General features: G+C 41.1%; 1 protein-coding gene across 1 annotated transcript; it reads right to left on the bottom strand.

The window, feature by feature from the left end:
* Nucleotides 1-14: 14 nt before the first annotated feature.
* Nucleotides 15-12,178, bottom strand: fhip2a (FHF complex subunit HOOK interacting protein 2). The gene is made up of 17 exons (XM_051428186.1): nucleotides 11,837-12,178; nucleotides 10,792-10,870; nucleotides 9,172-9,341; nucleotides 8,798-8,902; nucleotides 8,353-8,475; nucleotides 7,978-8,202; nucleotides 7,663-7,859; nucleotides 7,336-7,450; nucleotides 7,129-7,205; nucleotides 6,813-7,005; nucleotides 6,206-6,369; nucleotides 5,271-5,417; nucleotides 5,091-5,181; nucleotides 4,796-4,939; nucleotides 3,720-3,860; nucleotides 3,022-3,125; nucleotides 15-2,933 (listed from the first exon to the last, which is right to left on the bottom strand). The coding sequence occupies exons 1-17, from the start codon at nucleotides 11,879-11,881 to the stop codon at nucleotides 2,822-2,824; spliced, it is 2,232 nt and encodes a 743-aa protein (XP_051284146.1). The 5' UTR covers nucleotides 11,882-12,178; the 3' UTR covers nucleotides 15-2,821.
* Between the last annotated feature and the right edge of the window lie 1,001 nt (nucleotides 12,179-13,179).

Raw genomic sequence — 13,179 nt, 5'->3', positions numbered from 1 at the left:
ATCTCCTGCTGAAGAACGTTTTTCTTTTTTTAATTGGGACGGAGAATGTTAAACAAAACCATTGTCCTGAATAAACACACAATAGTGTTGAAATGAAGACAAGCTGATGAGGAATAAATGAGCCAATGCCTCAGAGAATAAGAGACTGCAGTGATTGCGTACAATTACTGTGTTAGGCATTGGGAGGCAGGAGGAGTGAGCATGCACCTTACCTTAATGTTTCAATTATGCATTGCACAATCACAAAATCAAACTGGCCATGAGATAAGAAGACGTGTAATGAGACTCGTCCCATGTCACGCCAGAGGAAAGCAGCGTTGAACATAAAAGAAATGCAGCAATATCATACAGTGATTGGTCTAAGCTGACACAAGGAAATATATCAGTTGGCATCAGATTTATGACTATACGGAGAGTCCTGTACATCTTCACAAACCAAATGCAACACGAGATAGGAATAATAATTTCACAACAAACTGCGGTGAAGCAGAAACCCCTTACACATCAATTCCAAGAGTCCTCAGAGATCCACAGTGTGAAGTAAGGCATCATATCTCCCTGTCAGTGTCTTCAAAGAACAAAGTGCTGACAGCTAAGAAATCATCACAGATGGCTGGACTGCCTTTTTTCCTTTCTTTCAACAATGAAAAATAATGTAGAAGCATGCATTTACGCCAGGTAGTATATCTCTATTGCTATTGTACACATACAATATACAAATGTACAGAACAAGTTGGAAAGATAGTTGATTAAAAAATGTGCATGATCGATAATTTAAAAAAAGTTTCCCATTAAAATAGAAATGTTACTCCTGGTACATCCTAGATTTTGTTTTTTTTTTTTTTTGGTTTATGAAACAAAACATTTTTGGAAAAAAGAAAAAAGCTTCTTGTTGTGTATATTTACATTATGAACAGGGATGAAGAAAGACAATGTGCAAATCTGATTCCATGCAAGCAGTTGCATAATGTAGTTCAGGTGCTTGAGTGATGGGTTTGAGGTGGGTGCAGAACAAAGAGGGGAAAGAAAACATGGCTTCAATGAATTAATCTGTCCATTCTCCACCGCAATAATAAATCATTCACACTCACACATAAACAAAAGTCATCGGCAAACACGCTCACCAATCATGGAAACATTCACGCAGGGGACATATCACAAGAATCAAACTTACAGTAAGTAGCATCTTGATTTTAGACTGATTCAAATCTTAGGAAACGAATCACTGATCTGTGAGACTTCAACCGAACGACCCGTTCCAACAATGCACAGCACCGCGAGTACGCTTCCTCGTCATTTAAAGACCAGGATGAAAAAGGTAATACTGCTTAGTAAACGTAACACCTCATAGGAAGTCATGCTAACCTCTGGAGGAACGTAGAGGTCTTAGGATACTGTACGGCCAGTGGTTTTCTAACTGGGGGGGTCTGGACCCCTCCAAAGAGTCTTGAGATAAATTGAATAGGTTTACTACAAAACAGGCTTATTTTTCAGACTTGATCATTTCAAATAAAAACACCTGCTTGAGAAGTTAGAATCACATAATGCTTGAACTGTTAACAACTTACCAGCTTAGTTTTAGGAATCAAAAGCCAATAAAAGGTCGGGAGGAGGCTACAGTATGTCCTAACTGAATGACTTTAAGACACTGATAAATAAAATTAAGAGGTGTGTTCCTCTGCATCCCTCCCAACAACAGAATAAACTAATTATTGACTATTATAAATGGTGTAATAACAATAACATAATATCCTTTGGATAAAATAAACACTGGTGGGTGAGAAATGCAACACTGGATCTGGAGAACAACATTTCCGAACTAATGTGGAATCAAAAACAACATGTCTCTTCCCACAAATGCCAACTTGACATTTCCTAAAAGCCAGCCAGAAGACAAAGCATGACTGAACTTGAATAATGTAACGAGTGCAATGCAATGAGTTCTGTGTGCAAATTCACATCATTTGCAAAATTCACCATTTCATTTGACAAAACGTGACGGGTGGTGACATCTTTGGGTGATTACTGATGCGCTTTGAGAGCACAAGCACTTAAAGACAAACGAGGAAAACAAATTAAGTATTCTGCTTAGACAGTCTTGGACTGTTTTAAATTCATTTTATCTTAATATGACATTAGTTAAAAAGGCAACCTGAAAGCAAATAAATAAGAGGACTTGGCATATAAAACATGAGTGCAGTATCGTAAATACTGCAGTTCAATATGTATGTAACTACAGGAACATATAGGGGTTGAAGGTAGTGGGCATTTCTCTCTACAGGCTCTTGTCTTCAAACAGACAACACGTGACGAGTTGAGATAAAAATGTTTCAAAAGGAAACAATCTTCTGTAACTGAAAGGTGTGGTTCCACACTAAGGCAATGATGTTTACAAATGGGTGACGATGGGACAGGAAATAAATACACAAACATCTTTTCTCCTTGATATCATAATTACAGGGCTATCATCTTTTGGCTGGTGAGAAAGAAGGATGGTCGGGGGGAGTGAGAGAAAACGCAGAGGCTGAAAAGAGTCCAGTGACCATCTCTCAGCACCTTAACCTCTATCCTCCCTCCTCTTCTTCCTCTGCTGGCTGGGCAGTGTCTGTGCTCTGACCTGCTCAAAAACAAGACCAAAGACTTTTTTTTATGGTGGAGCCCGAGAGGCCAGAAGAGGGGGAGTGATGAAACCCGTCTGTGTGGGTGTTAAACAGTCTTGCAGGGATGAGCAGTTAGTGGTAATGTTCTGCAGACCCTGTGCCACCGGTACCAGCACACCCCGAAAGGCCCAGTTTAATTTTGACGATGAACAGCAGGAAGATTACGGCGAGGAGGAGGACGCTGCGTGGTATTTGACAAAGGCGATGGCTGCCAGCTCTTTGCAGAACTCCTCTAGCACGATCACGCCCTCCAGAAGAGTCATGTGGTCAATGCTACAGGAAGAAAAGGAGAGAGAAAGTTGAGTGCAGTCCAATAGTCAACTCAGAAAATAAGAGCACAGAACCACTTGGAAGCACGTACGTGATGCCCTCTGGTTCTAGACCCAATAGTCTCTTCCTCACGAGCAGCAGTTTGGGTGTGAAGTCTGGGATGCGCTGAATCCTCAACATGAGATCTCCCACCACCTAACACGTGTACAAGAACACAAACCAATTACCAAAACACAAACAGCACTGCTTCCATGCAACATAAACAGGCAACACTAGTTTATCATACTACACTCACTGGAGACATTGTTCTTATTAGCATTAACAAATAAGACCATCAACAAGAAAATTAGCCGCTTCCACTCGCCTAAAACTGCCATTTACTGTGTGTGTGCTACTGGGATTGATTTCACACAAAGCAGTTGGGCTGATTCACAGAAGAAAAACAGGTACAAAGGTGCAGTTCTTCAGTAAGCAGCAGGTTGAGTAGCAGCATGCTCATGAGATTACCGGTAATAGCTAGTGAGTTTCACATAAACACTTGTTCTATCAATAACACTGGAATGAGATCACAGCCAACAATTGTCTCAAACAAGATTTGTTGCACATAACATTTTAGAAGAATACCATATAAAACAGTGCATTAGACTAAACATAACAAAAAAACATCAATCATGGGAAGCAAGAAATCTCAAAAGCACCCAAATAACAGTAATTGTAAGCTTTGAGCTTGGCAGTATCTGCTGTTAATGGCCAATAAGATAACCGCTATGATCTAGACAGGAGTCTTACCCTGACGATGACAGAGAACAGAGACCTGCAGCCAGGGGCCAGGTTGATGTAAGGGTCCAGCAAGTACTCGTGCAGGTGGGGGTGTGGTAACAAAGACAGTTTGGACAGCACAGCAGTCACCTGCAGGTTGACATCGTAGGGCTGGAGGACAGAGAGGGCATCAGATATAAAACTACACAGGAAATAAACTGTAGATTAGAGTGAACTGGCAACTTTCTGTTTCCCATGGAACATAAGTGTGTAGGAGAATAAATAACACAAAGCGTCACAGTAGTCAGAAGCTTTAATGACAAACTCATCAATTAATAACGCACTCCCCTTTTAGAATTGATTTCCTAAATGCTACAAGAAACCCATGAGCTGCCAAAAAGTGCATTTCACTTCTGAATCTCTATTAGTCATCTTCACAATTCCCATCTAACATCATCTGTCAAATGAGTTTATGGCTCATTATTTTTGTTTTATTATTAAAAAAGAAAAAAAATAGAAAAAGAAGTTTCTGCATAATCAGCAGCTCATTTGCATTTTCTCCCCATTTTTCTCTCCACTTTCCATTAGTGGACCTCATTTAAACTAAATAATAACTTGTTGGTGTATGGGAGCATTAAATCTGAGTGGAAATCGATTTAAACGTATCTGCTGCTTTAACAGAAGATATGATGGCACCTAGTTAGATTTTTGACTTATGACAATGTTTGAAATATTGTGCAGATTTGCATGCAGAAATCTTTATTTATTTAATGGAATTTGGTTGTACATGTAAAGCTAGATTTACCAGCTCAAAACATTTTTCAAAAACATTGCAATGGAAACTTGCCATTTGAGATTATTTTGTAATTCATTGGAGCTGTATATTTCCATCCACTAAAAGACAGCTTAATTTAGATTTGAGCAGTAGTTACAATTTGATTACAACCAAAGCTGCATTTGTGATCTCCAGCTGGGACTTTCACTCAGATTTGTGGACTACTCAAGCTTAAACAACGCAACAGACATTTCAACATTTAAGCATGTGGTTGTTCTGAATGACGCCAATATTACTACAAAAATTCAACTGTATGGCAGATCACACTGACCTGATCTAGGATGCGACCCATCCTGTCGAAGAGAACCTTGAGGAAGTGGCCCTCGAAGAATGGGATGTCCAAGTTACACTTCTCAAAAGGCTTTGGATTTCCTCTCCAGTCCCACCGCTGGCAGACCCCACAATAGTCCCTGAACTGAGAAGAACAATTCATCTCCACTTAGTATGTGTTATACTAATGACACAGAAGAAAACTGATGCACCACAACAATTAGTTTAATGTTAAAAGGTCCAGGGAGAAACACTAAAGCAGAGCTGTACTGTACATACTATAGAATAAGCCTTACCTGTCTGTGTGCATCTCTGAGGTAGGTGTCATAGCCTGTCCCTTCAACGTGATACGATGACTTTGCCTCATCAGGCACCAAACACAGGAAACTGTAACAGAATTCAACAGTTAAGCTTTTTTTATTTAAAGACTCAAGACCTCCTCATACTGTATGCTGTATCATGACCAGACTGCGTACCTGTTGACAATCTTGTGGACCTCCGTCTTCCCGTCAGACTTTAAGTGGTCAGGACTCTGCGGTGGAGAGGAGCTGAGCCAATCAGAACCAGACAGCCTGCTGTCTGGAGAGACGTCATCACCAAATAGTGGATCCTCCTCAAGGTCGCTGCAGAAAGAACACGTCCATTAAAAACTATTTATGTTCATGAGAACATGATCTGATTCTGATGAGTGCTACAGAAATGGTAACAAAAGATCTTCACTTTTCATTTCCGTTTCACACGATGGATAACTCTTGAGAAAAGAGAGCCATTGGTGTAAAAGTGTACGCTATTTTAATTTCTATTCTCCATTCTGGTATGTAAAAATTAGTAGTTCACTTTGTTAGTATTCTTGTGTGCAGTTAAAAGGAGGAAATGTGTGGTTGTTTATGGGATGATAGCATTTTAGGGCTCCTTGGGCTTAGACAGCACCTTGTGGGGGGTGATAAAAGTCTACTCCCACCTGGAGCTTATATGTTGAAATAGAAACATTTACTGTCTCTGGAAGTATGTTGACAGTGTGTCTGTAGATATACAGATATCACTGGACTTCTTCGGCTGTTCTGTGAACACACCTAACCTTCTACAAACAATATGATCATTTAATATTATGTAAACCAGTATTAGAGTGCTGCATTTTGGGTTACTTAATTCTTTCCAGTGAGTCATCTAAAACAATAACATCAACAAACAGGCAAGCTGTTGCTCATTATGTATAAATCTCCGTGCATGCATTTCCCACCAACTGAAACACACAATAAGGAACGTTTGGTTGAAATGGTAGCACGTCTAAAAAAACACAGCTAGGTGATGCATTCACTTTATTTCTACTGGGGTGTGTTTGTGCAAATGATTTTCCAGGTAGGATTTTATGGCAGCTCTGGGAGGTCAAAGGTCAGAGGCAGGTCCTTACACGGCATCATGGGGCTGCCCGTTCTCCAGGGGCTCCCGCTCCTCCTGCGGTTTGTTCTCCAGGTAGTTCCTCTCTTCCAGGCCACGCAGCACCAAGCTGTGGAGGATGTGTTGGCTGGGCTTCTGGATCAGCTGCTCAAATAGCCGCAGTGTCATGATGCTGATCTGGGGACAGACGGAAGAATGAGGCTTAGCTCCCACTATAAACCCAGAGCCACATGCCAAGTATTTGCTCCCTGACAAAAAAAAAGGAGGCAGTGGCTGTTTCAAACATCAAAGAGATGATTCATCTCTCTTTTGTGTGATGAAAATGTGTGCAATGGCTCTGTCAGACACTAATTAAAATTCTGGTGCTTTTGCTTAATCATATGATTCACTGGAACTCAGAATCCTTGAAGGGCAGATGGCGATTTGTACTTTTGAATATAGAACAAGTAAAAAAGATGATATTAAAGACACATTCATTTCAGAACACCTATTAATGTGATTAAGAAAGGCTGTTAACAAAAAGGGCTGAATAAGTCTGATCAGGCAGACATAAATGATGTTAAAGATGCATTCATTAGCAGGACCAGGTACATGCTGAATAACAATTACGTGATAAGAACCTCGTCTGACAGGTGGTCGCAGTGCTCGATGAGTCTGTGTCTGAGTGGATTCTGAGCGATAGTAGCTGGAGTCTCTGGCTCCCTCTCCTCTCCCAACAGGAAGTAAACCATTTCCTGCAGCAGAGCCTCTGATGTAACCTGCCTGATGATCCTGTTCAGCAGCGCCGTGGAGGTCAAGATGCCCACCTCGGACCTATTTGTACCCACAAACACTGCGTTACTGAGAAGTCACGACACGAAACACACTAATACAAGACAAAGAATTAGAAGAAAAGGATGACTGATTGATTGATTGATGATTCAAAGCGAAACTTACGTCTGCATCAGCTGTGGTTCCATCACAGACACAAAGAACTGTTCTCTCACTGCTTTTGCCATCACTGCAGCTGCTGACTGGAAGACAGTGAAGAAAAACAAAAAAGTAGTTCAGCCTTCTTTTCTACAAAAACAACTTCTTTTATTGTGTTGAATCTGATTACAATATGACACATCAAAACACAGTGAGTCAGCATTGGTTAAGGACCTTCTGAGCCTCCTTGATGAGCTGATCACAGTAATCTAGCCAGGACAGGAAGGAGATGAGAGCCCTCTTCCCTGTGAAGACAGCAGCATCTTCCTTCAGGTTATATACATCCAGACTGAAAGAGAGAGAGAAAAACAATATTTAAAAAGGTTTGCAACTCTTCTAATGTATCCACTTAAAATAGCATTTCACAGACGATGCTATTTAAGGGCTAACTGCAAAAAACTTTAAATGGTGACATTGAATTGTATAAGCGGTGAAAGTCATTACACTTCTGATTTCTACAAATATCTGGTGTAATAAAGTAAACCCTTGAAAGACATTTACCCCCAGTTGACTGACTCCACTGTCTCAATGTCCAAGGGGTCCATGGACTGTGGCAGGGCTTTATAGAAGGAGACCAGCCTGTCAGTCAGAAGCTCACAGAGCTCAGTGTTTTCTGTTAAACACTTGGCAGCTGCAGGCTCCGGTAAACTGACCAGCAGCATCAGACCCTCACATGCCTTCACCACTATCCTGCCATCCTGGGTGGGGAGGAATGAATACACTTCATGAATACAATCTTTCAACTCTAATGGAGAAAACAAAAAAGAAAGCAACTTGCAGCAAATCACCCAAATTCGTCGCATGAGGACCACTTACAGGGCTCTTTGTGAGGTTGAGCAGGGAGGTGACGAGATTGTAATTGTTGCTGTTATTGTTGTTAGTGGTTGGACTAGAGGTGGAAGCAGCAGCTGCAGCCAGGGGCTCCTCTGTGGGGTCACCCTGTCCCTTAGCCGGAGACTGACCAGTGTCTGGAGCCAACACATTCTCCTTCACTACCTCTTGCCCTCCAGGACTCGTTGTCTCAGGCCTCTTTGACTTGTTCTGCAAATAAAATCACATATATATTCTCTGAACTGTGTGCTTAGAAATCCTGTACGGCTCTTACATTTGCTAGTAATATATACAAATGAATATTTATGAATGTGCTGCCCCATTTTTTCCCTCCCTGATGTCCTGATTATATCAACTCACCTCAAGGAAGAAGTTGACAAGGTATGGGTCCTGCTTCAGTTTGGAACAGACTATACAAAGGAACTGAATCTCTTCGTTTTCTGTAGGAGCAGCCAGCACCTCCCCACACAGACGGATCAGTTTCTAAGAAAGACATGTCACAGCCACAGAAATAAAGAAAGTTACAAATACGTTACATAAGTCAGCAGACCATTTTGAGGAAAGGGGCTATTAAAAATACACTTATAAAGTGGCATGATGTAAAACTGTCGCACCACCACATGCTGACACTATGGAACACAGGATTTCTCATTTATCTGTCCTTACATCTCTTCCTCGCACTTATCTCTCACATCCTCACTGGGAGGAGCTTAGACGCAAGGAAGAGATGTGTGGGAGTGAACTGAGGAGAGACCTTAGCATATTGAAAAACACTGAGTGAAATCCAGACTGCATCACTGCTCACCTGTACAGGTCTGTGGACATTGATGTGTGGCAGGAGAGGTTGACGAATGTGCGCTAGGAGCTTTGTGTAAAAGGTAAGCACCTGCTGCTTCATCCCCGGAGGACACTGATGGAAAAATCATACAAACAGAATATATTAAGAGTCTATCTGGGTGGTCCACCAAAACAGATGTGTCCCCACCCTGCACGGAAACGAAGCTCACACTGCAGACACCATAGCTGATTGAAAAGTCAGTGGCATGTCCCGCCCCTCCATCAATCCTCAAAGTTGATTTTTAATCCATTATCACATGTACATTTATAGATGTCATAGTGTGATATATTTGTTTTCCTGGTGGTATTGTTCATGTAGTTACCAACAAATCACTGTCTTACATCTGCCTTGCCCAAGGTGTAGAGTGTCTCCAGGATCTTATGGTGTAGAAGATACTCCATGCAAGGTCCTGTCTCTCCAGACTCCCTTTCCCCTTCCTCCTGGGTCAGGATGTCCAGCATCTGTTCCAGGTGGGATGGGATATTGGTGTCTGTAACTGGAGCTTTGTCATCTAACAAAGAAAAACACAGAAGTGATGTTGAAACGTCTTTATGTCCATGCTCATCTTTGCTGCACATTGGAAGTGTGAGATTTGCCTAAAGTGTAAAAAGCTTCTGCACCCTTTATCAAACCTCTCCAAAATGTTTCCATCTCTATGTTTTTGCTTTCTGTTCACAAAGCACAGCTATGAAAACCTCATTGCGCTAAGGCGTAATATTCACTTGGATCATGAAGAAAATACTCCACTACCAGTATAGTTGGGGTACAACAAAAGCCTTTCCTCCACTGCTGAAAAAGTCCTAGAGCAAACTCTGAAACTAATGTAAAAAATGTCTTATTTTCTTTTTTGTATATTTATTATTGCTTTAATAAAGAAAAAGTATTTCCTATCCTTATAATTATTACTAAGTTTTTCTATTCAAAGCAGTTCGCAACAGTAACCAAAGTACACTATGTTTGTTTTTCACCAAATATGCACTAGTTAACAGGTATGCCAAAAAATATGGTCAGTAACAATAGTGTGTGTAATTAAGGTAAATTTGTAAGATAAACCACAACAGCTTTCATCAAAATGATCAAATAATTCCCTAAATTAGTAATCATGTGGACTGAGGAAGGTCAGGTTGCTTAAAGTAAGAATAACAGATCAAATTCATTTAACTCACAAGTCTGCAAAACCAGCGAAAACAAGCTCAGCTACATAATACTGAAAGCACAGATAATCCCCCATCAGCTGTTCAGAGTTAATTTTGTTAAACTGGCCTAACTGGGAGAACTGCTGCAAAAGAAGCTATGGTTCAGAGTGAAGAATAAGAGAAGGAGACTCTCCTAGCCCAAAATACACAAAGGACATCCGTAGTTTGAGTGGAATCAGTGAGTTAAATTTTACAGGACTAGGTTTAACCACCAAGTACATCTTAGATGTAACCTGATACAGAGCGAATGAGTTTGACTTGCACAGATCCCACAGAAAAACACTCATAGACAGTCCGTCCAACAGTTGTTCAAGTCTATTGCAAACTCAACAAGTATGGCATTCCCAGCATACTTCACAGGTAAGCCCTTCCACCTGGACTTTCTTAATAACTATCCCCCTTTATCACTGCCTGTGTTCATTTTTTATACGATAGTGCTACAGGAGCAGGTGACAAATTAGTTGATCAAACGAAAATGTGATTATGAATGAATTATTGTAGTATTCAAAGCTCAGCAGAGCTGTCATTTGCTTGCCTTTTTAACTTTTGGATCTGTTAAGTTGTAATGTGGATTTATCCTGAATATTGAAAATAACGCTTGAATTAATCAACAGTGAATATGAACACTGAACACAATGAACAAGCCTAGTTTCCTGCCATTGTACTAAAAGTTTAGACGGAGGTCATGGGCACACAAGACATCAACAACTTAGAAGGCAATCTGCTCACCATAGCGTTAACTCAAATCTTTCAGACGTTTCTTACCAGAAGTCTCAATGTAATAATGCGTAATGGCCTTCCAGTGATAGACAAAGTCCTCCTGCAAGGGCAGCGATGGAGCAAGCTGAAAGAGAAAAAGCAGCAAATATAAGCACATTGTATGTTTATACTGGTGGACCAGGGATACAACCACTAACCATCACGTCAACATCACTTTCAAACAAAGTTCAAACAGAGACTGTGACTGCTGGTTTGTTTCTGTTCCCAATCACATATTGATCTTAATGTGCCACTACAAGATCAATCTGTTGTGATCCAAAAAAATACACAACCGAGCAGGTTTTTTTTTTCCTACTTTCACTTTCAAGGTTTACATTTATTTTAAATCCGAACCACACACACATACACAACAAGAAGCTGTGTGACAGAATAAGAACATGTTCACTTTGGATCCTGCCTGCTGTTTTCGTTTGAAAGCCCTGACATGAAGCAGCTTGAGACCGGATTCAGGCAGGTTGGTCTCTACCTGGTTGACGCTAGCTGCCTGGCTAACGTGAAACATTAAGCTTTTTTAAAATAGCTATGGGAGATAACCTACAGACTATCCCTTTAAACATTAACGCTAAAACGTTTGCGCAACATGAAACAAGGCTGTCCTATCCTTTCGACATCACTCCTCATGATAAGACTCGGCAGTTTGAAACGAGATAGGTAGCGTTAGCATCTATCAGCTAACGCTAGCGGCTAACTAGCTCAGCTTAAACTACCTCTTACTAATGCAATAAAGAGAAGGACAGCACACAAATAGGTTAGTTAGCGACATACACTAACAGACAAAGACACACATACCAGATATTATAACGTACTATCGCTTAAAATAATAATAATAATAAACAAACTGACAGCACAAACACAAAACGCTAACATTAGCTCAGGCTAATTATTTAGCTTAGCTCGCTGGTTAGCAACGTATCCCTAATGCTGACGTTATATGCGACCGAAAGGCCGCTTTGAACCAAAACAGACGACACACAAAAGCAAACCAGTGGATAAATACAAGCCTTTTGGCACACACAAAAAAATAACTCACCGCTTCCACGGCGTGCTGGAGAATGGACGTGAATTTGGAGAACATTTTGTTCTTCGACTGGACTAGTTTCTCCCGAGAAGACCTAGAGAATTCCTCTATCTTCTTCTTCCTGTTGTTACCGCCTCGATCCAGATTGGAGGTTTCATACACTGACCCTTGTAACGAAAAGAATAAACGCAAGGGGCAATAAAACAAGAAACGTAACACGTCGCTGGGGCCGCAGGACCTCTCACAGGCCTGGCACAAACACTGTAAACAAGACGGGTCCAACACGGCTCAAGTTAACGTACGCTCACTTTGGACACGGTGGCACTTCCCTCGCCAAACGATAGCTACCTTTTTAATCCACCAGGGGGCGCAGCAGTACAGGGCAGGTTTATAATTACCGTGAACGATCAATGCATACAAATTACATCGGCCGGCTAATACGTTCAATGGGGATGATCGATACTTGGAAACAGCAGTCAGTAAGTCAGATTTTAAAAGAGCATGTATAGGATTCCCATAAGCAAGCAATATGGGTTGTGTATGGAAAAGCTGTGCGATCAATTGATGCACGCTCCCACAAAGCCTATTGAACTGATGTTCCTCTGAAATTGCAGTGTTTTTCCCCCCCACATAGAGCCGAGGTTATGCTTTAATAGTGACTACTTTCAAGGGGGTAAAAGTTGAGTCGACGTGATGAAGAGATTCGCAAAAAAATATGTGCCTTAAACTAAAAAAAAAAAAAATAATAATGAAAATCAACACTCATTGCTTCAGAGTGCCTGTCAACTTTATGATTTAGCAACAACTACCACGTCCAGAAGAGCACAGTCATCCGCAGACCTAAAAAAAATAAATAAAATAAAAGTAGGCTAGTCGGTTTTACGCTGGTGAAAGCCGACGGCAGCTCGCAGGCAACAGATTACAAGAATGATTTAATTTATAACTCCGTTATTCTGTGATAATATGTTCAAATATGGACATAAAGTTGTTGGAAAATAAGAAGGATGCTGTCTGTTCCAGGACACGCCCTGTCGCTGGAAAGTGCTCTCTCCATCGCGCAGTCTAGTCCAGTCTACCAAATCGCAGGCTGTATGTGTTTCCCTGCGTTTAATCCCATTAAATGACAGCCAGGAAAAACTTAGGGGGTACAGATAATATCAGGCTGTCAACCGGTCTTTTTCCCCAAGCTGCACCGGGGCATCTCCCTCCTGCTAATCTCGGCAAAGAAAGAAAAGAGAGGCTCTACCTACCGGGCATGTCTGCTAGAGGTGAGTCTCTTTTGCCGCAGAAGCCTTCATAACAATACCTACAGAGGGGGAAAAGTCTCTTAATTTGTGGGGAGGAGGGGGGTCTCG

The sequence above is a fragment of the Dicentrarchus labrax genome, unplaced genomic scaffold, assembly GCF_905237075.1.
Source record: "Dicentrarchus labrax unplaced genomic scaffold, dlabrax2021, whole genome shotgun sequence".
NCBI lineage: Eukaryota > Metazoa > Chordata > Actinopteri > Moronidae > Dicentrarchus > Dicentrarchus labrax.
The sequence above is the reverse complement of the archived record's forward strand: the minus strand, read 5'-3'. Positions and strand labels throughout refer to the sequence as shown.